Source organism: Globicephala melas, chromosome 19 (genome assembly GCF_963455315.2).
Source record: "Globicephala melas chromosome 19, mGloMel1.2, whole genome shotgun sequence".
Lineage (NCBI taxonomy): Eukaryota > Metazoa > Chordata > Mammalia > Artiodactyla > Delphinidae > Globicephala > Globicephala melas.
The window spans coordinates 29,628,933-29,656,841 of NC_083332.1; the positions used below are offsets into that span (position 1 = coordinate 29,628,933).

The window sequence follows — 27,909 nt, forward strand, 5'->3', positions numbered from 1 at the left end:
TTGATGGGTATAAGGAAGGCATATGATGCTGTGCGAGTATATTAAGGGATGCTTTTACTTGAGGGGCTCAGGGATATTTCTAGGAGGAAGTGACATGAGCTTAGATTTACCAGGGGAGTGATAGATAACAAATTGAAATGGGGCAGGAGAACGTTTTAGGCAGAAAGAACAGCATATGTAAAGGCCTTGTGGTAAAATGGAGCTGGTGTTTGCCAAGGACTAAAGAGAGCCAGAGTAGCCAGAACGGAGAGATAGAACATTTTATGAGATGAGAATGGAATGGCAAACAAGGCCAGGGCACGTGGAGCCTGGTGTATCCTATTAAAAGGAAATGGCAAGCCACTGAAGGATTTTGCAAGGGGTTTGCAGGGTTTGCCTTTTGAAAAGATGATTGTGGCTGCAGGGTGGACAGTGGACTGAAGCAGGGGCTGTGTGAATGCAAGGACACCGTTGAAGGCTGCTGATAGGCTCAGCCGTAGATTATAGTCGCTGGGGCTAGACTTGTTGGGGAAGGGATGGGGAGAGGTGGATGGCTATGAGATATCAGAAGTGAATTGACAGGATTCACAGATAGATTGAAAGTGAGAGGTAAGGAAGAAAGAGATGTGAGTGATGACTCCTAGTTTTCTGGCCTGCATACGTAGGTGATGATGGAGGAAGGTGATGGATTAGGTGATTGTGGAGGAAAGTGATGGATTTGCTTCGAATATGTTGAGTTTGAGGAGCCTTTTAAACTTCCCAGAGTTGATTTGTCAAGCGGGCAGTTGCATATGCAGATCTGGAGCTTAAAAGAGATGTTAAGAGCTGGAGAAATAAATTTGTAGTTTGCCTTCACGTATGTGGTGATTAAAATCCTGTGAATAGTATCACCTATGGAGAAAGTAGGGATGGAGGGTGTGGCTGAAGTCTGAGCCTTGAGGAGCATAATGGCTGGGAGGAGAAGTCTTCACAGGAGACAGAGAAAAGGTAACCAGAGGATGTGGGCAAAACAGAGGATGTGGGCAAAACAGAGGATGTGGGCAAAACAAGAGGTTATTGGGCCAACAAGCCAAGGAGCTAATAGACACCAGTGTCGAATGCTTCTGAGAGGGCAAATAAGATAAAGACCACACAAAAACCCGTTGGATTTAGCCGGTGGCAGTCGCTGATGGCCTTGTGAGTTATGTTTTTACGGAGCCAGGAGATGGAGACATGAGTCCAGTTGCCTAAAATGTAAGTTTCTGCTTCATCCTGGACTTCCTCTCTCTCTCTCATTAGTCACATCCAGATGTCACCAAGTCCTAGGGATTTCCTCCTCTTTAATATCACTAGAATCCTTCCCCTCTCTTCATTTCTGAAACCACTGCCTTAGTTCAGATCCTTTCCTTTGTTTTTTGCTGTCTGGATTAATATAGTAACCTTCTAACTGGTCCAGAAAGACATATGAAGTAATGAAATTTGTATGGAATAGGTCTGCATCCTTAAATTAGAAAATAGAAGCAATTTACTTGTAAAAGAACATCATATCTGTAGTTGTTTTACTTATACATTTTAAAGGCTATTCTTTATAACATTTGATTCATTTATTCAATTTTTTTAATTAAATATTGAGTATTTTATTGTGTTAGTGGCTACACCAAGTGTTATGGATCCAACCATGGAAAAGACTAACAAAGTTCCTTGTTGTAGGGAGCTTATATTCTAGTTGGTATGATAGACAATAAATGTATAGACAGACAAGGTTAACTGTGACATGTGCAATGAAGGAAATGAACAAGGTGATAGCAGCTGGTGGGAAGCTGGCTCCAGAGATGGTTTGGAAAAGAGTCTTTGAGGAAATGATATTTATGTTGAGATCTGGATGATGTGAATGAAACTTCCAGAAAAAGAGCTTGAGAAGAGCATTCTAGGCAGAGGAAATAGTAAAGGCAGAGGTCCTGAGGTGAGAAACTATATTTGGGGAACAGGAAGTAGGCCAGAGTGGCTGCAGCAGAGTAAGCAAGGAAAAGAGGTGTACGAAATGAGTTTGGAGGGGTAGGTAGGAGCCGGATCATTTAGGACCTAGTAAGTGTTGGTAAGAAATTTAGTATTTATTGTAAGGTACTGGAAAGCCATTGATGGTTTTAAACAAGGGAATGATACAAGATCACGTAAGATCTTTAAACTTTAAAAAAGATCTCACTAGTTGTGGTATGGTAATTAGATTGGAGAGGGGCGAGAAGAGGGACAGAGAGTCCAGGTAAGAGACTGGTTGTATGGTGAAAGATGATGGTGGCTTTGACTGGGGAGATGATAGTAGAGGGTAAGAGGGGTGGACAAATTTGAGGTATATTTTGGAAGTAGAAACAACAGATCTTGCTGTATGGAACTGAGTGTTGGGCTTGGGGGGTTGAGGGTTTGGGAAAGAAAATAATAACTTAAAAAATTTTTAGATTAAGTATCATCAGTAAAGAATCTTAAATGGATAAGTTATAAAGTACAGTGAACACCCATGGAGTCACTACCCACTTTAAGGCAAAGAACATTATCATTCCCTTTGAAATCCCCTCAGCGCTTCTTCCTGGTGGTGTTCTTTTCACTCTCCTCTGAGCTACCATCGTCTTTAATTTAGTGTTTATCGCTCTCTTGGTTTTCATTATCGCTTTATGAGTTTGTCCATCTAAACAGCATACTGTTAGTTCTGCATGTTTTGAGCTTTATATACAAGGAATCAGACTGTATGTATATTGTGTAATTTCCTCCCTCAACATTATGTTTCTAGATTCATCCAAGTTGTAGTATGTGATGATGATTTATTTGTTTTCGTTGCTGTATAGCATTGCATTCCATTCCATTTCATTTCTGTGAAATATGGTATTTAAATATACCACAATGTAACTATCCATTCGACCACTGATGGACATTTGAACTGGTTTTATTTTCTTGCTATTATTAACAGCTCTGCTATTAACATTCTTACCCATGCCTAGGGTATGTACCTAGGAGTGGAATTACTAGATGTACATGGGATATGCACATCTTTCCTTTACTAAATAATGCCAAACTGTTCCCCGGAATAGTTAATACCACTTCACACTCCCATCGGCTTTGTGTAAGGGTATCATTGACTCCTCATCCTCACCAGCAGTTAATGTTCTAAGACCTTTACCTTTTGAAATGCTCTCTCATGTTGATTTTGACTTTCTTTTATGTATTTACTAGTGAGGGCAAGAACCTTTTCATTGATTTGTTGGTGATTTAGGTTTCTTTTTCTGTGAGCTCCCTTTTCAAGTCTTTTGCCCATTTTTTTTTCTATTTTTTTCTGCTCTTTTAAAAAAATTGATTTATAGACCTTTTTCAAATTCTAATCCTTTGTCAGAAATAAGGATTACAAGTATTTTCTCCTTGTTTGTGGCTCATATTTCTACTCTTGCTATGATGCCTTTTAATGGACAAGTATCTCTTAATTTTAATGTGGTCATATTTGTCAGTCTTTTCCTTTTTGGTTTGTATACTCATGTTTAAGATATTTCTCTCTACCCTAAAGTCATAAAGAACATTCTTCTATATTCTCTTGCAAAATTTGTAGGTTTGCCTTTGACATTTTTCTTTAAGACATCTGGAAATTGTTTTTGTGTAGAGTATGACAGAGGAGTCCAATTTAATTTTTTAAAAATATGGATAGTTGATTATCTCAACGCTGTTTATTAAGAAGTTTGTTCTTTCCACACTGATTTGCAGTACCTGCCTGGCAACTGTATTAGTTGTTTTAATGAAACAGCTTTTGGCTTTGGTTCTTTTTATTGGATGTTTGTTTTCTCTTTCATTAATTTCTGTTTTTGTGTTCTTTCCTCTTGACTACTTTTGGGGAGGTTATTCTGTTGTTTTTCTAACTTCCTAAGTTGTATGCTGAGTTTATTAATTACCTTTCCTTTTTTTCTAAAATGAACTATTAAGTCTATACATTTCTTTTATAAGTATTACTTTAGTTGTGTTCAAGTGTTTTTTTCTTTATTTTAAAAATTTACATTATCATTTCTTCTTTGACTCATTTGTTATTTAGAAGCATCTTTCTTAAATTTTTTGCTCTCTTTTTTGTATTGGTTTTTGTAACTTAATTGTATTTTGGACAAAGAATATAACCTATACAATTCCAATCAATAACATATTTTATTGGTTTGAATAATTGGGTGCCATTTACTGAAGAAGAAAAATTTGGAGGTGGGGATGTGAATCAAGAACACTGACGTGGAGGTTGAATCAAGAACACTGACGTGGAGGTAGTAAGTTTGTGATGCTTATGAGAATCATACTAGAAGAGGTCAGGTGGGCAGTTGGACTTATGTATATATTAATCTTTAGAGATGTATGGCATATTTAATATTCTTGAATAAATTTCTCTAATTAAGAATAATTTCTTATAGTTGCTGAAGACCCTGCAAAATCGCTTACGGAGATCTCTCCAGACTTTGGACACGCTTCACCACCACTGCAACCTCCTTCCATGAACTCACTATCCAGCGAGAACAGATTTCATTCTTTACCATTTAGTCTGACAAAGATGCCCAACACCAATGGAAGTATTAGCCACAGTCCGCTCTCTCTGTCCGTTCAGTCTGTGATGGGAGAGCTAAATAATGCACCTGTGCAGGAGAGTCCACCCTTGGCTGTATCTTCTGGTAACTCACATGGCCTGGAAGTGGGCTCGCTGGCCGAGGTTAAAGAGAATCCTCCTTTCTATGGGGTAATCCGTTGGATTGGTCAGCCGCCAGGACTCAATGAAGTACTGGCTGGACTGGAACTGGTAATTTAATTTCACCTAAAAATTGCATTTCTTTTCTGTCTGGGGTTTTGTACAGATCTTTCCCTATGCTTTGCTTTTTGGTGACATATTTTATTTATCCACAAAGCCATCACTAGAGAAAAATTTTATTACCACGCTGCCTGACATCCTTTGCCACCCATTAAGCATCTGATCCACTTATTCTTAATGTTAGTTGATCTATGTTCAGGGAATGAAAGTAGATTTTTAGGCTAATATGTTTAGGCTCATTATATTAAACAGAATGCAGTAAGGAAAGCAAACTGTTATCAGTTTTTCTTTTTTCTTAGCCTCCCTCCTGCAATCAGTTCTAATATTTCTATCATTGACTTTAAGATTAATCACCATTTTTAGTGACCTTTTGAGATCTTTGGTAGAGGGAAAGATTTTGGAGATTAGAAAGCATATTGTTTGACATTTCATAATCAGAAAGAGAATTTGAGTACATTTAGCTTTTATTTAAATATATTTCTTGCTTTTTTATTTGTTGGTTTACAGGCCAGTGAATGCTATTTTTCTCTTTGGGTTGTTAAAATAAACAGCCCCTTCTGGCCTCCTGTCCCCACTAGTTTTAATGCTTTTGGAAATGATGCAGGGAAGTCAGTTAACCAGGGAAGGTTTAACATGTATTCTGAAGGGAAATACATTGAGGATTTTATGCTGGAATAAGGCATTAATTTCTCAAATCGTCAGCTGTGGGCTGAAACACTGATTAGTCAACCCCTTTTTCCTGATGGAGTTCTCAGTACAGGTGTGACAGCAGAATTCTAAGAAAGGGTAAACTTGAAACAAGTCTTAGTTCTTTGTATACCATCTTTGCAAGATGGAGAATAATGCATGTTTAAGCTTTTTTTTTCTTTTTCAGGAAGATGAGTGTGCAGGCTGTACAGATGGAACCTTTAGGGGTACTCGGTATTTCACCTGTGCCCTGAAGAAGGCGCTGTTTGTTAAACTGAAGAGCTGCCGGCCAGACTCTAGGTTTGCGTCCCTGCAGCCAGTTTCCAATCAGATCGAACGCTGTAACTCTTTAGGTATTTGTGTGCCTTTCATTTATTCATCAATCTGGAATGACTCTAGTTCTGACCTCATGTCATTTTGCAGTAGCTGGTAGTAAACAGTGTTTCTTCTTTCCTGCCAGTTTTCATCAAGCTTTTAAATCAGAAAAAGATTATTACTTGGTGTATGAGAAAGTTACAGTTATCCTAAGAGGGGACATTTAGAAAAAGTATTAGCCAGGAAACCATGCTTGAGACTTAAAAATTGAGAAATAGTGGGATTTATTTTCCCCTTCCTGTTGATTACAGACATTTAATTTTCAACAACCCAGGAAGTAGAGATTGAAATGTGGCCTTCGTTATGGCACTGATTTTCCTCTCTCTGTATTGTTCAAGTACATCAATAAGCATGTCTTATCAAGAAGTCAGCATTATTATAAGAAGTAGTTTTAATTGCTTGATGAACGACAGATCTCATCACTTATAGTAGGTGGCAGTTTCCTGATACTGTTCCTTTCCAGTTTTGGATAATTGTGGTGAAACATCTTGAGGGTTAAACAGGTGTAAATAGGAAAGCCATCTTTATGAAAAACAATTTTTCTTACAGTTGAAGTAGTGCTTTGGAATTTTTTGTTTTCTTTTCCAACTTGAAAATGGAACATCTTCAGACAAATAAGATATTTGGGGAACAAAATATTTTACTTGGCAGATGCTTTTTTACGTTACTTGATACTCTAAAATGTTTTTTAAATTGTGGAGGAAGTAAGGTTGAAAACGAACATTAGCATTTTTTTTATAAGCCAAGCTGAATAACAATTAACCAAAACCTACCTTTAACTTAGTTTTAAGTTGGGTAATAAATTGTGCATCAAAATACAAAAAGATTTTTTTTTTTTTTTGCGGTACATGGGCCTCTCACTGTTGTGGCCTCTCCCGTTGCGGAGCACAGGCTCCGGACGCGCAGGCTCAGCGGCCATGGCTCACGGGCCCAGCCGCTCCGCGGCATGTGGGATCCTCCCGGACCGGGGCACGAACCCGCATCCCCTGCATCGGCAGGCGGACTCCCAACCACTGCGCCACAAGGGAAGCCCCAAAGAGAGATTTTTAAGTGAAGAGATATGTATGGGAATACATAGCTATAATAGTTTAAAAGAATTATTTTCATTTTTATCTTTGCAGCATTTGGAGGCTACTTAAGTGAAGTAGTAGAAGAAAATACTCCACCAAAAATGGAAAAAGAAGGTTTAGAGATAATGATTGGAAAGAAGAAAGGTATCCAGGGTCATTACAATTCTTGTTACTTAGACTCAACCTTATTCTGGTAAGTTTAAAATTAATGCAGTAGGAATATAGTGCCATGGGGGCAGGTGTGTGTGTTTCTTTGTGTGTGTGTCGGAGAGAGAGAGAAAGAGAGAAAGAAACTGCTAATTGCCTCTGAGTGGAGAAACTGGGGGCTGGGGTTCAGGAGAGAAAGGGAGATTTGTATTTCACTATATACTCCTTGGAAGCTACTGAATGTTGCCTTATGTACCTGTATCCAAAAAATTAATATAAAAAATAATGCAGTGAATGATGGATAAGAGGTGAATGATAGTGTTACAGGTGGTACAGATATTCTGAGGGTATGTGGGAAATCATAGGACTGAAGAGAATAAGTACAGGATCTTTGTGCACAAATCAAATAACTTGTCATAAGCCATTGACTGGCGTGTGTGTTTGTTTTACTAGGCAGAGGCAATCATAAAACTACTTCATTTTAAAGAAGTATTTTCAGTAGAAGCACAGTTGCCCTCGTATATGTAGTTTGTTCCAAAGAAGAACAATTTAACATGGCAAGAATTTTTACACTCTGAAGCTTGAACCAAGAACATCGCCAGTTAAACTGAGCATAACCTGCCAGCTCTGTACAGCCATGTTGTAAGAATTAGGAAGTTAATGGGATGTTAAAATTTTAAAGACAAGGGAGAAGAATAAAAGTGGTAGGCCATTTTGGGGGCAGAATACTTTGTCTCTCAGAGGTGTTGACAAAAGCAAGACTTGATGTAGTATTCTTCAGATTTTCTGATAAAAATCTGTTTAGCCAAATTTTCTTTTTCTTTGATATCAGCAAGTCACTGCTGTTAGTCACTCACAAGTGATTTTGACATTTAAAGGAATTCAGATTTCTGCAAAGGGCTGTGGAGAGAGAGAAGTGTAATATCTAGAGTGGGTTACATATTGGCTATGTGTTTGCCTTGGGAAATTAGTTTCCAAACTTTCTCCTCTGTTGTAGTTTGACTCAGATTTGTAGGCCTTCTTTCAGCTTTTGCAAAGAAGTTTTCCAGTGTACTGAAGGCGTATTTTTAATCCTTTAACACTGTCAATCTATAGTTTGCCTTCTTGATATTAGTATTCTCCTTAAGGATCTCTGATGATTGAACCATGGGAACCTTGACAGGGGTCTTGGTTACCTGTATTAATAAAAAACACGAATTTGCATGTTATTTGTTCTCCAGAGTTTGTGATTTTTCTCTTCATATTCTTTTTAGTATGGGTTTCTCAAAAATTAGTACATTTACAGCATGAGGAAAAATATTCTTTTTATTTTGCAGCTTGTTTGCTTTTAGTTCTGTTCTGGACACTGTGTTACTTAGACCCAAAGAAAAGAATGACGTAGAATATTATAGTGAAACTCAAGAGCTGCTGAGGACAGAAATCGTTAATCCTCTGAGAATGTAAGTAGAAGATAGTTATTTTTGCCTTTAGGTGTGGTATCCTAGGTGCTATTTTTTGGTACAGTAATTAATTTATTCCCTGCTTTCCTTTAATGAGAAATGGGAGAGAATTAGTTCTCTCGATGATGTATTAACATCTTTTTTAACTTTCGGTCCTTGTATTGTCTTTTTTTTTTTTTAAGAAGATTTCTGTTCAGTCTTTGTTGCTACTTTTATTTATTTTTTTTAATTTTTATTTTATTTATTTAATTATTTTTTGGCTGCGTTGGGTCTTCATTGCTGCACACAGGCTTTCTCTAGTTGTGGTGAGCAGGGACTACTCTTTGTTGCGGTGCACGGGCTTCTCATTGCGGTGGCTTCTCTTGTTGCGGAGCACAGGCTCTAGGTGCACGGGCTTCAGTAGTTGCGGGGTGTGGGCTCAGCAGTTGCAGCGCACGGGCTCTAGGGCACATGGGCTTCAGTGGTTTCAGTGCGCGGGCTCAGTAGTTATGGCTCGCTGGCTCTAGAGCACAGGCTCAGTAGTTGTGGCGCACGGGCTTAGTTGCTCCGTGGCATGTGGGATCTTCCCGGACCAGGGATCGAACCTGTGTCCCCTGCATTGGCAGGAGGATTCTTAACCACTGCACCACCAGGGAAGTCCCGTTGTACTGTCTTTACTTCTTTAACATTTTAAATCTGGCCAAAGTGTAGCACATAGTGTATGCCATGAAGTGATTAAACCATTTTGGTAGAGTGTATTACAATTCAGCAATTACAGTAGGTTTATAAAAGCTGATATAAGGTATTTGGGATTCTTATCTTCAATACTACCCCGAATGTAATCATGCGTATTAGTTTAATCGGTATGATCTGGCTTCTTAAACTTAATTTTATCTGAATGAATAGCAGCAAGGGACATTTTTATTTATAGAGTAGCAAGTATTTAATAGTTTTATGTTAGAAATAAATAAGATGTATTTTATTAACACATTTCTTGGTTAAAGGAAAATATTTAGGCCTCCCTCCACTTCTCTTAAAAAGGTGATGTTTTTGGTTATCTCCTAGTTTAAGAATTATAAGTATGTCTTTCTTTGGCCACAGGAAGCAATTTGTAATGGTATAAGTACAAGACATCTAGTAAGGACTTTTGTTAAGTGGTAGGAGGAATGTGTGATAATGTCACAGTGTAAAATTTAAACTATGAAGAGTCAGGGCCATAGATCACAAAACAAATCTGTTCTTTTAGGAATATAGGGAGCAAACTATGTAATTTAAAGTCCATATTAAGATAAATTTAAATTTTGTGACATACTTTTATTATTTAACAATTAAAATAAAAAATAGTTTGATGTAAGATTTTGACCCCAAAATGCAGAACACTGAAATATAATGAGCATTCGGAATGACCTACTATATAACATGACTAGGAAAGTATATTATAGGTGAATAAATTTCCTACTTGTATCTTTTGTTTTCTTTGAATTCTGTAATGATGAAAATAACTGTAGTTTTTACCCCCTTAAGATAATTATGAATCTTGAGTTTTACATCAGTTATTTTGTATTATATTTGTATAAATGCAAATTTTAAACATACTGTCTATTTTCCCCCCAAGTGATTGATACTAGAACGAGACAGATTAAATCCAAAACTCTAAGGCATGTTACCACTTCCTTCTTTCCTTCCAAAACACCATAAGTCCGTTAATAAATGTTCTTTGAATACTGTTGTCCAACCAGTCAAGAATCATGGTTCGTCAGACTTTGTCACCCTGTCCACAGCAAGAAGCTTGTCAGATGCCCTGTTTTGATCAAGATTCCCTGTGTCTGCCGCAGTCATATCTAGATTATAACTAACTGGTTTTACTTGGTACTGAAACACGTGCTTTCTCCGTTTCAAGCTTCTCGCAGGCAGAGACCCTGTTTTTTCACCTTATTCATTTTTGTTTTCCCAGTGACTGAAAGGTTAGGTTACTTTGTAAGTGGTAGATGCTCAATATATGTTGGCCACAAAGAGCTAATGAGTGAGTGGATAGCCGGTATGAAAAATGGATATAAGATTAGGTGGTTCTGACTTGCTCTTATGAAGCCCATGGTGGCCTCTAAGCTGTCTTCTGAAGCCATTTTTAGAATGAGAATTTTGTCAAGGATTGACAGGAAGCTTATTGAATGTATCCTGTATTCAGAGAAAGATAAGAGAAAGTGTCATAGTTACGATGACTGGTTTGATTGCAGAGTTTAGAATTTCACTTTCTTATCACTGCCCTTTTCCATCCCCCTTGGTAGCTATTTCATCCTTTAGTACAGCATTAAAAGGATTCTCTCTCAAAATTGTATATCCTGTTTTGTAAAGTACATGTTTTAATTCCTTAAGTAAAATAGTATTAAAAAAACAGTCATCATAAATGAAAAATATTTTTTTCTTTTATTAGTATATGATAGTTATTTTTAGGTTATCATAGTGTCTGAGATAATTCTGATTATAGATTTTAAAATTTTCAAACCTCAAGAAGAAGCTTATAATTGTATTTTCTGAAATACTTATTAAGCTTACTAATTTATGACACACTGGAGTTACATAAGAAATATTTGATTATCAAAATGTGTTATGTTCATTGTAAGCCAACTGTCCTTCAATAAAAAATGTGTTATATTAATTTAATATATTTGCTAATATTAATTAATAGTTTTTTACTAACATAGATATGGATACGTATGTGCAACAAAGATTATGAAACTGAGGAAAATACTTGAAAAAGTTGAGGCTGCATCAGGATTTACCTCTGAAGAAAAAGGTGACTGTTTTTTGTTTTTTTTTAAAGACGATGTTGGGGGTAGGAGTTTATTAATTAATTAATTTATTTTTGCTGTGTTGGGTCTTCGTTTCTGTGCGAGGGCTTTCTCTAGTCATGGCAAGCGGGGGCCACTCTTCATCGCGGTGCGCGGGCCTCTCACTATCGCGGCCTCTCTTGTTGCGGAGCACAGGCTCCAGACGCGCAGGCTCAGTAGCTGTGGCTCACGGGCCTAGTTGCTCCACGGCATGTGGGATCCTCCCAGACCAGGGCTCGAACCTGTGTCCCCTGCATTAGCAGGCAGATTCTCAACCACTGCGCCACCAGGGAAGCCCAAGGTGACTGTTTTAATTTATAGGATAGGCATTAAAAGTAACTTGAAAGCATAAATGCTAAATTGTTGGCTGAAATGTTATATCTGTGTAGTTTTGGGGATTATATATTAAAATATAATTTTTTTCTATGTGGTGTACAATTTTCTTTTTGTAAATGCTTTCTCTTTTCTAAAAGTGAGTGATATGTGGAATAATGAACCCCTTTAAGAAGCTGGCTGGTTTTAGTATATTATGAATAAATAAGGAGATCTTTCCGTCCAGCGATGATATTCGGAGTTGTTTTCTTTTCAGGGTTGAAGAGTTGCACTGAGTCATCCACATTTCTCACTTAGCCTTCCTTGTTATAAAGGGAGTTACAAATGGCTGATTAGGATTAAGTTTATGGTCAGAGACAGTGTTTTAATCTATTCGTAGCTAATGAGTTTACTCAGAGATTCAACTCCTGACTTTGAATGTATTAACAGCATACTAGCTATAATAGTTACAGACTTGATAATTATTTAAATAACAGGAAAGATAAGGTCATACATCAGGTTTTATTACACTTATCTTAAGCCCCTCCCAAAGAAATTAAAATTATTTCCCTATATGTGAATTATTATACCCTTTGAAATATAATAAAGTTATAACAAAATTGGCACATAATACTTTATCATATCATTTAAATATCCTTTGTAGTTTGTTAGGAAAACTTGAGAACTATGCTTTTAATGGAAATAATATTGATTATGAAATTGAATTCTGTATAGGAATATGACTGTTATAAAAAAATAGAATGATTTAAAAATCTTGTCTGTGACTTATTTGATTTTTTATTTTCTCCTAGATCCTGAAGAATTCTTGAATATTCTGTTTCATCATATTTTAAGGGTAGAACCATTGTTAAAGATAAGGTAATTTTAAACTGTTACAGAAGCATTGGAAAAAATAGATAGTCCTCATTTCCACTGCCATCATTCAGTAGAAATGATTTCCTTAATGATTACTTAATATTGTATTTATTTAGGGATCTCAATATGTTAGGTTCCTGCAATGCAAATTAATTTAAATCATTATCTTTGCCATAGTATCATACTTAACTTGAGGAACAAATCCAGTGTAAATTTGTGCTTTTAATTTTAACCCCAGTAATAAGCACTATTGCAAATCGTTTTCTTATAAAACTGTATATAAATATATATATATATTTTTTCGCGGTACGCGGGCCTCTCACTGTTGTGGCCTGTCCCGTTGCGGAGCGCAGGCTCTGGACACTCAGGCCCAGTGGCCATGGCTCACGGGCCCAGCCGCTCCACCGCATGTGGGATCTTCCCGTACCGGGGCACGAACCCGTGTCCCCTGCATCGACAGGCGGACTCTCAACCACTGTGCCACCAGGGAAGCCCTGTAAATATTTTTGTAATTTAAATTAATGAATCCTTTTTTTTTTTTTTTTGCGGTACGTGGGCCTCCCACTGCCGTGGCCTCTCCCGTTGCGGAGCACAGACTCCAGACGCGCAGGCTCAGCGGCCATGGCTCACGGGCCCAGCCGCTCCGCGGCACGTGGGATCCTCCCAGACCGGGGCACGAACCCGTGTCCCCTGCATCGGCAGGCGGACTCTCAACCACTGCGCCACCAGGGAAGCCCTAATGAATCCTTTTAAGAGAATATTATTCAAACTCAATCAAACACTGTGGGAGCACTGTTTTTGACAACCCATTAGTCAAAGAATTAATTTAGCTCTAAATTAGCTCTCTTCTCAGTTTTATAACTTGGTCTTTTTTCCCCCCATCTTCAGTGAAAGCCTTGAATCTAATACAGTGAAGTTCTTGGTGAGATGTTCTAAACTGATGAACTTTCCAGATTGAATGCTGGGCCTTTTTACATTTTAGTCTGGGTTTCTTTGTTGAAAAATCTTGCTTATATACTATTTACTTCCCTAAAACCTAATCACAGACAAGTATTCTTACTCATTTCAGTGTCTTAAGTGATATTCTTTGATGCCAGTGTCAAATTGATGAGTAAGAAGGATGGAGGGAAGGGTGGACAGTACTGAAGTTATAGTTTGATGTTATTTTGGAAGTTCTAGCTAATGAAATAAGATAGGATATATTTATTATCTATTCAGATAAGGTCATAGCTATATGTATACCCAGAAAATCCTAGAGAATTGTTTAGAAACTACTAGTATTAACACAAGAATTTGTAATTTGACCATGCAGGAAAAAACCATGGAGAAATCAGTCATATTCTGGTATCCCCACTAGCAAATATGAAAAAGAGATAATTTCATACTTCATGAAAGTATAAAATGCTAAGAAATCAATTTTACTGAGATAGGTTTTTAAAGAAGACTTGCACAGAGCTAAAAGGTGATTTAATTAATTAGTGAGAAAGATTGTGTTCCAGGTAGGAAGATTAAATAACTTAAGGATGTTAATGTTTACAAAATAACTTGTACATAATCAAGATCTTAACTTTTTTTTTTTCCCTGGAACTTAGTAAAATGATTTTAGAATTCTCTACAAGATGAAATGGGTGAAAACATTGCAGTTTTTTTTTTTAAAGAACTCTATTATAAGCTATAAAGACAAAACAACAGACATTTAAAACCGTGTGATACTGGTATACAATTAGAAATTGGATAGATAGAATTGAATAGAAAGCCCAGATATAGAATTAACTATATGTGGTATTTCAGTATTTTATAAGTCGACCTTCAAACACAAAGGAGGAAGGAAATATATATTAAATACATGATGTAGGAAATCTGCCAGGCAATTTGGGAGGAAAAAAATCACTTCTGTTTTTCATCTTGAAGAGTTAAATTTCAGATGATTAAAACAGTTTTCATTCTTTTTTTGCATAGCCCAACACACCTTGGATTGTAATACACTCCTGGTGTGTTACATAGGATGAATACTGCAGAGCACAGGATGTACATAGGATGAATACTGCAGTGATTCTCAGAGTGGGTGAAGAAGGGTCAGTCACATATAGGAATATGTCTCAGTGTCTGAAGGTCTTGTGGAGTTTGAAGAGGGCCCTGGGAAGCTCTGCCTCTCCTCCCCATTCAGCAGCCTCTTCATATTGAGAATCACTAGTTTGAAGATTATAAAAAGATAAAAAAAAAATACTTTAAAAGTTAGCGTTTTTTTCCCAAGTGTCATTCTTCCCCTCCATGAGCCTGTCTTCCTGACTGAGGGAGCATCAGCTGATGCAACAAATAGGAGGATGAGTACCTTAAAACCTTGAAATAGTAAAGTAGTCTAAAAGAGACTATTCTAAAATGATATTCTTAATATGAATATTCTTAAATAGCTTAAGAGAAAAAAGAAGAACTTAGATACCTATGGAGGATAAATGCAGATTTGATAACAAAGAAAAATAAACAAAAATAAAACTCCCCAAAATACAATAAAAAACTATATATGTAGTTATATATATATAGCCATATATGTATATATGGCTGGGAGAGGGTACCTCACTGAATGCAGTATGCACAGCTAAAGAGAGAATTGCTTACTTGAAAGATAGATCTGAAGAAATTACCCAGAATGTAGCCCAAAGCGATAAAGAGTTAGAAAACCAGAAAGAGGAGATAAGAGACATGGAAGACAAATTCTAATTGTCATTGTAGGAGGAGACACTAGAGAGAATAGGGAAGAAGCAATATTTCAAGAGATAATAGCTGAAGATTTTTTGGAATTTTTGACAGACTTAATTTCTAAGAATAAAGATGCATAAAATTCCTGAGCTGGAAGAACCAAGACTAAATTACCAGTCAGAGACTTATTACAGGGTGTACTTTAATAACATAAAACTGAATTTAGAATAAAGGAGTGATATGCAAGAAACAAGAAAGCCAAGCAAGAAATTGGTAAATGTGGGTAAGTAAAGCCTTCATACTTAAAAACAATAACAACGATGATAGTAGTAATAATAATTACTGTGTATGGGGTGCTAAGGTGAAGCTAAAGTCATAGCCACTAATGCGAGAGGCTAATGGATGGAGGTAAAGCATTACAAGAAAAATAACCGGAATAAGATCAGCATCAGGAAGCAGATATAAGGGAATATTCAGGTTGTATTACTGAGTACCTCTCATTATAGAACAATAGAACTGGCAATTCTTATTACATGGATATGCTATATTCCATAGTACTAGATAATCCAGAATCTGTAAAAAGTTTTAGTTGACTACCCATTATGGTCTGTGTTACAAAGGTAGATAGACCAATATTATGCAAACCCATGGATACTTTTGTCTTCTCTGTAGACGTCTGTTTTCTTTTAAGGTTAATACAACATTTGTACCCTTCTGCTCTTAGATGTTTTTGGTGATAAACAGCAATGTAAATTTCATGATTTTGTACAACAGCACCAGTTTTGTTGTGATTCTTTTATATGTGTGTCTTAATGCCCAGCTAATTACCCTAGGATATTAGCCTTCTAAAACTTTAGTTATGAGGTTTGAGTGGTTGCTGCCCCCCTCACCGCCTCCAGTTTTTCTGTCCCAGTATCCCAAAGCTGTTGGTATTACATCCTCATTTCTGGTTCCCATCTCTCGTGTTTGCCACTCCATGCTCCCTCCAACCACCATCCCCCTCCCCATCACTATTATTATTTCTAATTTTTGCAACTACTGACCTCTACTACTTTCTGCTTTCTTAGTTTCCAGTCTTATTTTTTCTGTTACCTATTAATTTTTTTTAATGCTTTTTGGCTTTTTGGCTTTTTTTAATGGCTTTTTTTGGTAATGCTTTTTTGCTTTTTGGCCAGAAAAATGCTGGCCTTTTATTGTCATCTGTAACCAATTAAAATATTGGTACAGCATAACCTTCAGGTTTTTTGGCTATCATTTTTTTCTTTTTTTGTTGTAGCGTCCCAAGAATCTTTGCTTTGTTACCCAATAAGTTGTGTTTATTTCAGGCTATAAGTTGCTTTGGGAAACTGAGGGTTTCTGAGGTTGGCCTCTCAATAGCTGAGATTTTATTGTGAAAACTATGTTAATATTTTTCCCTCAAAATCTTGAACTGTACTTATAAATCTAATTGTAAACAGTCTGATTCTATATGCAGAAATTCTGCTAAAAAGGGTAAATAGTAAATTGAAAGATTATTGATTCTTTTAGTAGAGTTAGTCTTGAATTTTCATGCATTCTGAAGTAAAATATTTAGAAGGGAAAATGTTCAATATAAGGGTAACACGGTGATTGGCATATAGTGGGCCCTAACTTGGTGTTTGTTGAATAAGTGAGTGACCATCTAAAGAGACAGCATGCTTTAGTGCAAAGAATAGTAAGCAGTTGTTAGGACACCTGGGTTTTATACGTGGCTCTGATTTTGAGTTACTGGGAAGGATTATCCTTCCCCAGATCTCAGGGCCTTTATTTTAGAAATGAAAAGTTACATCTGGAAGGTCTCTTAGGGTCTGCCCCATTCAGGCATGTACAAATTAACTTTCCTGTTTCAAGCATTAAATGCAGTTTGCTTCCTTTCTAGCTTCGGTGGTTAAGTTGAACCAAGTGATGTTAGCTTCTGGTTTTTATTGTTCACACAGTGCTTCTTGACTGTGGATGTTATTGCATTATTTTTCTTCTAATCACTAAGGCAGCTTTTCAATATGAGAACTTAAACAAGAAATCATTTGCAAGGTCTTATGCATAAGTACATTTAATTATTTTATCTAAATGATTGTCTCTGCCCCTGTTGTTCTGAGTGTCAGAGTTGCACCATTGGTTTTATGGTCAGAGTTGCACCATCGGTTTCTGTTCTCAACAGTTTTTCTGTTCTCAAATGCCTCTGGAACCACTTCATTTTTTGATGCATTTCATAAATAAATTATCTGGCTTTTTTCTGCATATTTTTAGATCAGCAGGTCAGAAAGTTCAAGATTGTTACTTCTATCAGATTTTTATGGAAAAAAATGAGAAAGTTGGAGTTCCTACAATTCAGCAATTATTAGAATGGTCTTTTATCAACAGCAACCTGAAATTTGCTGAGGTTAGTGATAATTACTTATTGTATTTTTTATGCAAGTCATTAGGGTTCTCCAGACAACTATAGCTTCTATAACTATTACTTTTAACCTACTGAGAACAATTAGGAGCACAAATTGTTAACAAAACACAAATTTTAAAAAAAATATGCCATGCTTCAACTTTGTCCATGTAGAAAATACCTTAGAATTGACTGAACTTTTTAGATTTTTGGTGCCATAGAAAATATCATTCTAATTTGTAACTTGAAAACTTTTAAGTAGCTTAAAGCAAAGAAGATTTGCTTTTTTTTGTTGTTGTTGTCCTTTCACCCAGCTTAACATTTTACCCAATTAAAAATTTTACCCAAGCATATTATCCAAATATATCAAAAAAAATGTTTATTTTTCCTCCTTCAATAAAAAACAAAATTCACTTACTGTAAATGAACAAGTGATTTAAATTACTTTTCTTTTACTGTTTACTGAGTATCTTCATGATCTTAGTAGTACATGCTTGTGGTTCATTTTCATTGTATCCATCTCTGAAGGAATGTTCTGGTAAAACCTTAATAGTTACCGTTATTTATTTGTTGAAATATAAGGAATAGTGTCCTTCAGGTTTTTCCAAAGCCTTTAAAAAATATAAACCCAAAGTAGATGACTCTGCATGGTCATCATATTATTTGAGACCCAAGGTTGTTGAACTGCCTGACTTCCGTGTCCACATGTCCATAGATCTTGGACTACTTGAGGCTTGTGGCTCCGTGGTGCTCTGCCTTCACAGTCCATTTCACACGTGGATCCCATTTGTGAACACGGAGTAGCCATCCATGTTATGGTGGAACCACTGCTTGGTTTGACAATCAACTATTTCAGGGAAATTTTTTTTCAGCGTTTTGCTTCTAAAATTATGTATCTTTTTTTTTTAGGCACCATCATGTCTGATTATTCAGATGCCTCGATTTGGAAAAGACTTTAAACTATTTAAAAAAATTTTTCCTTCTCTGGAATTAAATATAACAGATTTACTTGAAGACAGTAAGTATAAGATTTTTTTGTTTGTTTTTCAGAAATAGTCTGTCAGGTCATTCACGTTAATTGTGAATGTGAGTCTAACAGGATATGAGTTTCCTAAAGGACAGTTTGGTATCTGAAGAGCCTGGAAATACTATACCAAAATTTATTCTGGGGGCTTCCCTGGTGGTGCAGTGGCTAAGAGTCTGCCTGCCGATGCAGGGGACACGGGTTCGTGCCCCGGTCCGGGAAGATCCCACATGCCGCGGAGCGGCTGGGCCCCTGAGCCATGGCCACTGAGCCTGCGCGTTCGGAGCCTGTGCTCCGCAACGGGAGCGGCCACAACAGTGAGAGGCCCGCGTACCGCAAAAAAAAAAAAAAAAAAAAAGATTTATTCTGAAAAAATAATCAGACATGTAAATCAATATTTCATATGTAAATGGTTTATGAGTAAGAAATTAGAAGCACTCTATATGTTAATGAGAGTAGTTAAGTGAATTATGGTGTATCTCTACAACAAAACTACTGCCATTAAAATTCATGTTTTTGAAGACCAGTGTTATATGAAAGTGGTCATGATGTAATGATAAGTGAAAAGGAGAGTATGCTGATATTTTCTATAAGAGGAGCTACACACACACACACACACACACACACACACACACGTGCGCCGAGTTATATGAGTGTGCAGATATAAAATTATCTGAGAAAATTCACAGTTGGATTGACAGTGGTTGTCTCTTGCTAACTGAAATTGTAGATGCTTTCGGTTTTCTTATTTATACTCTTTTGTATTTTTGCATATTCATCAATAGAAATTTTATTATCGGGGAAACACTCTAGAATATATTATTTTTAAAAAATTGTCATTTGGTCAGAGAAAATGTTTTTAAAGATATCCTGAATCCAAGAAAATCCAATAAGTTGATGGGGATGGGGAGGGGTGGATTTCACTGAGTCCATGAGCATTATCCTTTTTAAAGCTTAACTTTTCTTTTTAATTTTTTTAATGAAAGAATACATTTTTAAAGACCCCTTAACTCCCCGCCACCCCCAACGTTTTCAGCCCCTAGGCAGTGCCGGATATGTGGAGGGCTCGCAATGTATGAGTGTCGAGAATGCTACGATGACCCTGACATCTCAGCTGGAAAAATCAAGCAGTTTTGTAAAACCTGCAACACTCAAGTAAGTTTGACTTCACTTAATGGATATTCTCTTAATAAACAGTGAATCATTTGTAGTTTAAACAGATTTCAGGTTTTGAAAAGTTTTCAGAATCATAATTAACTTTAAAAATTCCATAATTAAATGGTATTGTTTATGCCTCCTCTGCTGATTTGATGGACTTCTGTCAAGTACTCAGTTGCTCTTTGTGAGGATGTATTCAATTAGAGTAAGTGGCATTCATTCCCGTCAAACATTGAGTTTGGCTTCTTAATGGCATTCTCTTCATGTTCCCTTTCAGGTCCACCTTCATCCCAAGAGGCTGAATCATAAATATAACCCAGTGTCACTTCCCAAAGATTTACCTGACTGGGATTGGAGACACGGCTGCATCCCCCGTCAGAAGATGGAGTTATTTGCTGTCCTCTGCATAGAAACAAGCCACTATGTCGCTTTTGTGAAGTACGGGAAAGACGACTCTGCCTGGCTCTTCTTTGACAGCATGGCTGATCGGGATGGTACTTTCCAGACCTTTTCTACATGTGGCACCATTTGAGTTTGTAGTGGGATAACCATAGTGGGCTAGCCTGGTCTGAGTAATAAGATAGTGTTGGGAAAAGCCGTTCAGGAATATCTTGGTGACGTAGTCCGAAATCTTGAAATGCATTAACAGCCCTGCTACTAAACGAAGGGATAATATTGTTGTGATATTTTGACATGCATAGAGTCTTTTAAAAAAAAGAAAAAAAAAAGAACCGGAAATTTCTTTCTTTAGGGCTGAAAGGTTTTCAGCTTTGTCATCTTTGACTTTCAGGCTTCTCTTATTTTCTGTACCATAGTCACCATTTCCTAAATACCTACGTGCCAAGCTGTCAGGGAGGTACCTTACGTCATTATACCTAAATCCTTGCAAGATGGGAATGATTCCTATTTTTCTCTTACTAAAGCTGAGATTTAAGGTGCCTAAGGTCTCAGAGCTTGTATTTAATTCAGTCTTTCTGACCTCGGTGCTTATGTTTTTTCTGTTGTCTTCTAGATGACAAAGCTAAGAATAGAAGTAAATGTCTTCTTTGGAAAAATAAGCTTATTCTGTGTGTAATCTGTCTTCCTTAAGTGGGGAACATACTGTACCTTCTAGGCTGCTTTCTAGGATGTTTAGTCATTATTTAACAAATACCTAATGAGTGCATGTGAAGTGCCTGGGGCTCTAGTAGGTTTCAAAAATGAAACAGTTGTCAAAACAGCTGTACCCCTGCCTGTATAGAGTTTACAGATTAGGACTGGTCCTAGGCCAGGTTGTGACTTACACGTACTTCCAGTTCTCTTCCGTTTTTCCTTTAGTCACTCTCACGCTCCAGACCCCGAGTCTTCTGGTGTGGCCCTCTGGTGACCTAGGACGCCACTTGTGGCAGCCTCTTGATCAGATGCCCAAGCTGTACCCCAAGGGTTCTCAATGTTTTCTCAACTCTCAGACGGTTGAGGGATATAGCACAGCCCCAACTGTAAATAGGTCCTTACCCCAGTTAAAATTTGCATTTAGCCATGTAACTCAAAAGCACAAGGGTTCCAGGCGATTTTAGAAAAGCCACTGGGAGGCTAAAGCCTTTCCTGGAATCCCTAAGACCACGCCTCATAGCATCTTCATTCAGTCTAACGAAATGTAGAACAAAACCTTGCGAGAATCACACAAATACATATTTTAAATTTAGCGGGATAAAATGGTATTCATTTTACTAGATCTGCCCTAAACTGGACAGGCTCATGGTAAAGCATACAGGGAGGGGTGCTTGCGTCTGGGAAGGGATTTGGGAATGTGAAGAGTTGAGTGCGTGTACGTATGTGTGTGTAACATTATTCCCTGATTGAATACACAGAGAAGCCTGGGAAGTAGGTTTTGGACTTTGCTCAGGATATGTGTCCTTTTATCAATAGTATTCACTGTTGGTCCTGGAATCCTTTCAGAAACCAAGAAATGAGACTGTCAGGAGTTAACAAGAGAATTTAACTTCTAGAAATCAGAAGTAAAATAAGGTCTTTCAGGTCCTGGGAATTAGCCTTAACTAAATTATGGAATTGTAAAATTACTTTGGTGGGGCAGGACAGCAAAAGGGTTTAGAACTTGACTGCCCTAAATACAGCTCTTCCTCTTTTCCGTAGGTGGTCAGAATGGCTTCAACATTCCTCAGGTTACCCCATGCCCAGAAGTAGGAGAGTACTTGAAAATGTCTCTAGAAGATCTGCATTCCTTGGACTCCAGAAGAATCCAAGGCTGTGCACGAAGACTTCTTTGTGATGCATACATGTGCATGTACCAGAGTCCAACAATGAGTTTGTACAAATAAACGGGGTCATCTGGACAGGTGCAGAAACCCAATGCACAATTTTAATGTTGCATTTCACGCGAGCTGGCAGATTTGTTCAACGTCCATTGCCGGCAATGGATGTCTTTGTGGTGATGATCCTTCAGAAGAGGATTCCTGCGTTTAAAAACAAATTGCTTTTGTGTTACTAAAGTATTTAATAAGAAGCATTTTGCACTCTAGAAAGTATGTTTGTGTTGGTTTTTTAAGATGCCTAAATGAAGTTATTAATACCTGAAGCTTTAAGTTAAGTGCATTGATCATAAGATATTTTTGGAAGCATAAAATTTTAATTGTGACAGTTTAAAACCTCTTTTAGTCCATTGAGAATGTAAATAAATGTGTCTTCTTTATGGACCAAGGATATGAAATCATTTTTCCTTTGTAGCTGATGGTTGCCTTGAGGAGGATATATTTTGGTTTTATTAAGAGTCTACTTTCAATCCAGTTATTAAAGTTGTACTGAGTTTGATTTGTTAATTCTTCCTTGTATAGTGCTGATTCCTGCATGTCTGAAATCTGCTGAGTTTCTGTGTTTCTGCAGTAGTGGTCAGAAAAGTATTTAAATTCCCTTAGTGGTGTTTTCTATTTGTTCTGGTTTTGATATAAATGAGTGATTTTGTCATAAAATGTCCATTTTGGATGTAGTTTTCCTGGAGGATTAGCGTATACAGCAATTGAAGCTCTACATTCATAGTAGTAACTGTCAGCTAACAGCTTTTTTTTTAAGGCTCTCTATTGTATGCAACAGGGCACAGTAAGTTTTATTAAAGCGTTGGGGTGATAAATATATTCCTACACAAATATATATGGTTCATAAGAAAATAAATTTGGCATATAGAATCACTCATTAAAATTTCCCTGAAGAGATGTATTGGATATCTAAACCTCTACTATTTTAGATAAGACTGTCCAGAACTTAGATCAGTACCCGCATTAAATTCCATCTGATTTCCCTTGAGATAATGACCATTACGAATCAGATATTTTATTGAAATGTTAGCAGCAGCTTTGCCTTCCTCCTGATTAGATAAGTAGAAGATGAATGTTTTTGTAGCTAATATCCGTAGTGTGTGTCTGTTGTAGACTAGAAGCATAGGCTGTAAATGTAAGTGCCGTGGGATGTGTTGTATGGCGTCATCGTCTCTCTGGAATGACTTCCCAACCGCGCGGAAAGGCAGAGGCTGTCGTGTGTCTAGCATATGACTTCATAAAACATTGAATGTCCAAAAAAAGGGAGAGAATCCTTGCAAACCCTGCAATTGTTTCTTTTCCAAATCACGTTTACTTTTTGGTTCTGTCATTCCATTTTCCTAATATTTATTAGCTTTATAAATCATAATAAGGTACAAAAAGTTCTTTCATATCGTGATTTTTTCAGTTTTGGAATGAAGAAGTCCGCAACTTGTGCGTGAAGTTTTGCTCAGTGCCTGGGTGGGGGGTGAGATGGTTCCTAGATTGGGGGGTGGGGGTGACCCCGCCCTGTCACCCTGGGGCAGGTGAGGAGCATGGGACACAGGATGTCTGTGGTCCCACCCAGTCCTGACCTTCCGAAGTCCAGTCACCGCGTAATCAGTACGTGCTGGGGAGGAAATGGATGAAGGAGCTTATCAATGTGATTTGAAAAGGCTGTCTGGAGGAGTGACTAGGACTCTATATCTGGGTAGGACTGGACTTAACAGTTAAAAAAGAGAAGACAGTGCCTTTCCTGTAAAAATTACAACAAAGTACAAGTTGAGGAAGCTCTGCCGTGCCCGGCCCCTCGCGGCGGAAGACTTGAAGAGGACTTGTGAGGGTGCCTGTGCCGTGTCCCGAGGCGGGTGGAGGCGCTTTCAAGTGGGAGGGGCCTCATCCATAAATGATTTCTAAGGACAGACTCTTCAAGCATTAGCTGAAGAATGCTGACAGCTCTTTTAGCATTGTCTGGGGAGGGAGTACCCAGTAAAGGGAGGCAGGGCCTGCTGTGGTGGTTCCTGGGGAAGCGGGGTCCTTTCCGGCCCTGGGTGTCCTCCCTGCTCCCCCGCAGTCCTGTCTTGTTCCTGGTCCAGCAGAGGCCCGTGTGTCAGGTGGGCACAGGCAGGGCTGGGCTGTGTGGCACCAGTGGCCCATGTGCCTGTTGATTTATTTACTTTTCAGCCTTCAATTTTCTTTAATATTTTCCTGTTGGCTTTTCAAATGTTTTTGTTATCCTTTCTTCCGTATCATATCTACAATCAAGATGGCAATATAGTAGAATCATCTTATTTATAAAACAAGTCATGTTCCCCCACCTCCATTAAGTACACACGTGTAAGTGTGTGTGTGCTTGTGTGTGAGAGTTTATACATGTGGGGTGGGGAGGGAGAGCAGCCATGCCGTAATGTGTTCCGTCCCTCGCTACCAGCTTGATGAAGGAGTTTGACTCCATCCACAAAAGGATGTTTTATAAGACTAGGGATACACATTGCAAACCAAGAGAAACAGTAACAAAACTCAATAAAATATAGTTGTTACAGTTGCTAAGGATTATCTCCCTGGACTAGTTGAGGATTTTTATAATTCATATTTGCCAAATATTATAGGTAAATAACTTCTTTCTGTCCATGGATTCATTTAATATTATTTTTTTTTCATAATTCACGTAATTCAGGAACAAGGGGAAGGCATGGTAATCCTTATGGAACTTGCGTAGTCGTTCAAATTCCTGTTGTGTGAACATGGCACCTTCATAAATTCAGAGGCGTTACTGCCCTCCTCAGGTGGATCTCGATATCCAGCTAGATGATTTTGCGTCTGTGGATGATTGCAGACAGAGATGTGAGTGGAAAATACAGAATGAGGCCTTAGCTGAGGGACTGCCTGCCAACAAGTATTTCTTAGACACTTATAACCTAGGATTGTGTCAGAAGGAACATGAGACATGGTCCCTGCCCTCAGGCAACTTACCACCTACTTCTAACAACAGAATGTCTACTAAAGGCTGCTTAGCCTAAGTGCAAGGGTACCAGGTCGAGGGAAAGCTCTGGGACGCAGTGAGGTGTGACAGAAAAAGTGGTGGACAAGGGGACAAGAGAGCTGGTGCTAGCCCTTTCTCTGTCGCTTGCTCTGTTAGTCTTGGGCAACGTCTTGACTTCTCTGGGCCTTAGTGTCCTCCTCTATATAGCAAGAGGGTGGGACTGTTGAATTTTATAGGAAAAGAAGAAATTTCTGGGTCCCTGGCTATGCATGCTGGATCTGACTCCTCACAGATGGGGTCTAGGAAATGTCAAAGCCCAACCAGGTGACCCTGATGATCAGCCAGATTTGAGATGCACTGAACTGAAAGATCTCGCAAATACCTTCTCCTTATGTGATTGTGTGATCATAGAATGTTATTGTGTTAATTACTCTACATTCACGTGGGTAATTGTATGTTTGTCATATTGTTTCTCTGTGTTTACATGTGAATTTATATAAGAAATGCATTTTAGTATCTATGCCTCAGCCCGCTGTTTCCTAGAGGTTTTAGCCATCTTTGGAACACACTTAAGACTTAAAGAGGGTATTGGATGTTATTTACCTGGCTATTTGCATTTCATTTAATTTCTTTAGGGGAAATTGAGGCTCTGGGAACCAAAGAAATGGAAAAACAAAATTCTTATGCAAAGTTATAGAAAAAAATGTAAACTAACTAGCTGCTACTTTACAATGAAAACTTGAACCCTGTATGAGAAGATTCTGGTCATAAACTGTCCTTGTTAAAGTAGGGGGACTCTAAGGCTTATAATGACGAAATAAAACTACCTTTTCTAGGGGTCAGTGATGTTAACACACCCACAATTCTCCTTCAGTGAAAATAATCCTGGAATTTCCCAAGGCGAGTTGGGGTGGTGGAGGAGGGAAGGCCACCAGGTGTGGTACCCAGCCTGTGAAGGTGCGTTCTCTGCTCGCAGGCTTGTGTCGCTGCTCAGAGACTGGGACTGCAGAGAGCGAGGCTTCCTGCAGGGAGTCAGCACTGCATTGTCTAGTTTCCTTTCAGAAGCTTTATTGGAGGGAAAAGAGAGGAAAAAAGACTCTTCATCTTACTCTAAATCCTGGAACAGCCGAAGGGTCTTTCTTGAGTCAGAAAGTGGTGGTAAAAAGCTAACCAGCAAATATGGCCAAGGATAATGAAAAAGGGGGAAAGAAGGACATTCCTTCTTCCTGTTCACAATAAACATCAGTATTTGGAGCAGGTCACTCAAGAACCCCATTTGCTTTCCTGACTCTCTGTCTTGTCAGTGATGCCAGTTGTTTTCACTGTATTTTAAAGTCTTTCTATAACACAGGTTGGGGGAAAGGCCAGGTATGGTGGGATCATCCTTGGGGGCATCGCCGTCTCAGATGGAATTCTCCTGCACTTTTAAACCCTGTCCACTTTTGCTTTTCATTTTTTCAATAGAGGTTGTGTTGGAGACTCAACTGTCCTTGGTTTTATTTTCTAAAATGGCCTACAGTACTTCAGAAAGTCATAGTATCCTGTCAGAAACATTCATTAAAAAAAAAAAAAATCCCATTTGGGACCTCCCAGGGAAGTCGTGGTTATTAGGAAATCGGTATAAAGGGGCACATTTTGTATTGCATTTCCCATATTTGGTATCTCGTTCAACATTTTTTTTTTTTGGCCTGATGAACATTCTATATTTATGAAGACATTCTTTAAAAATAAAACCACATAAAATATCCCTTTACTATCAGATTGCTCTGATTTAGCCTTAATTTTGTTAAATTTTTTAGAGATGATTGAAGTGCAGCTGTGGAAAGAAATGTACTATATACTATTTCTGTATCATTAAAATTAAATTTGTATGGTTCCTTTTCCTTGATTTCTTTGGGGAAGGATTTTGGGTTATGGGAAGACTAGAATTGAGTACAACTTCATAAGTTTTTGCAGTGGTGCCGGGAAAGAAGATTGCTTTAGGAAAATGCTGTACCGGGCACACCTGTGTCTTCCTCAAGTCTCTGCCATCATCACAATTGTTTTAGAAAACCTTACAGACTTTTCCTGTTGTGGGAGATATGCCAGTGGCCTCTGGGTCGCCTCCTGACATCATGACTCCTTGTAGTTTCTTGAAATAACCTGGTACCTCCAAGCTCTGATCCACCAGTCTCTAATCCAGCCAGAAGTTGTTCATCTCTAAACATGGGCACAAAACTGTTGACACACTATAGAATAGTGTGTCCTGGTCCCTCACAGCTGCCAAGGAGGCAGTTAAACAGTTTACTTTTCTGTATAATCCAGAGGCATGATTACATGATGCTATAAGGACCGAAACTTTTACCTTCTTTTAGGTAACTGATATAACAAGCCTTCTACAGGAATTACTACTTGTATTTTAAGTCACTTGTTATGCCAAGGTAAGAAAGCCAGAATGGTCTGAGTTGGCAATATTCGTATGAATATAGAACCTTCAAGAACTTTCCTGTTTCAGAAATGCATAGCTGAATGACACATTGGTGATAATGAAACTTTGCCATTTTAACATCACTCAGATTTTCCTTTGTTCAGACTCAAGGGTTTTCATGCTTTTTCATAGATCCATTCTTTCTCTTTGTGGGTGTGTCAGTGAGACAGTGATAGTTTATACGCTTGTGTCCACCTGTGGATGTGGCCAGTCAAAGCCAGACCTTGCTGGAGGCAGGCTACCCGGTTGGCAGAGGACCATGGCCTCTCTAGGCCTCTTCTCCTGGGTCCTGGCTCCCTGCTCCTTTCCTGACTTGCTGAGGCCTCTTGTCCCTCACTTTCCTGAGAAAGGCTGTGCTGCCTACAGCAGCAGTTCTCAATCCTGGCCGCGCACTGAATTCACGGATGGAGGCT

General features: G+C 38.1%; 1 protein-coding gene across 9 annotated transcripts in view; it reads left to right on the plus strand.

Annotated features, from left to right (window-relative positions):
* Positions 1 to 26,917, plus strand: part of CYLD (CYLD lysine 63 deubiquitinase) — a 62,341-nt gene extending 35,424 nt beyond the window's left edge. For 8 of the 9 annotated variants that reach the window (XM_030832990.2, XM_060288650.2, XM_030832989.2 and 5 more), the window contains 11 exons: positions 4,383 to 4,762; positions 5,646 to 5,811; positions 6,955 to 7,096; positions 8,367 to 8,489; positions 11,171 to 11,262; positions 12,421 to 12,487; positions 17,447 to 17,579; positions 18,486 to 18,594; positions 19,637 to 19,755; positions 20,036 to 20,252; positions 21,892 to 26,917. In XM_030832990.2, coding sequence (XP_030688850.1) covers positions 4,383 to 4,762; positions 5,646 to 5,811; positions 6,955 to 7,096; positions 8,367 to 8,489; positions 11,171 to 11,262; positions 12,421 to 12,487; positions 17,447 to 17,579; positions 18,486 to 18,594; positions 19,637 to 19,755; positions 20,036 to 20,252; positions 21,892 to 22,076 — 1,733 coding nt within the window. In that variant the 3' untranslated portion in view covers positions 22,077 to 26,917. The other variant, XM_060288652.1, reaches the window with a different exon arrangement.
* Positions 26,918 to 27,909: the final 992 nt, after the last annotated feature.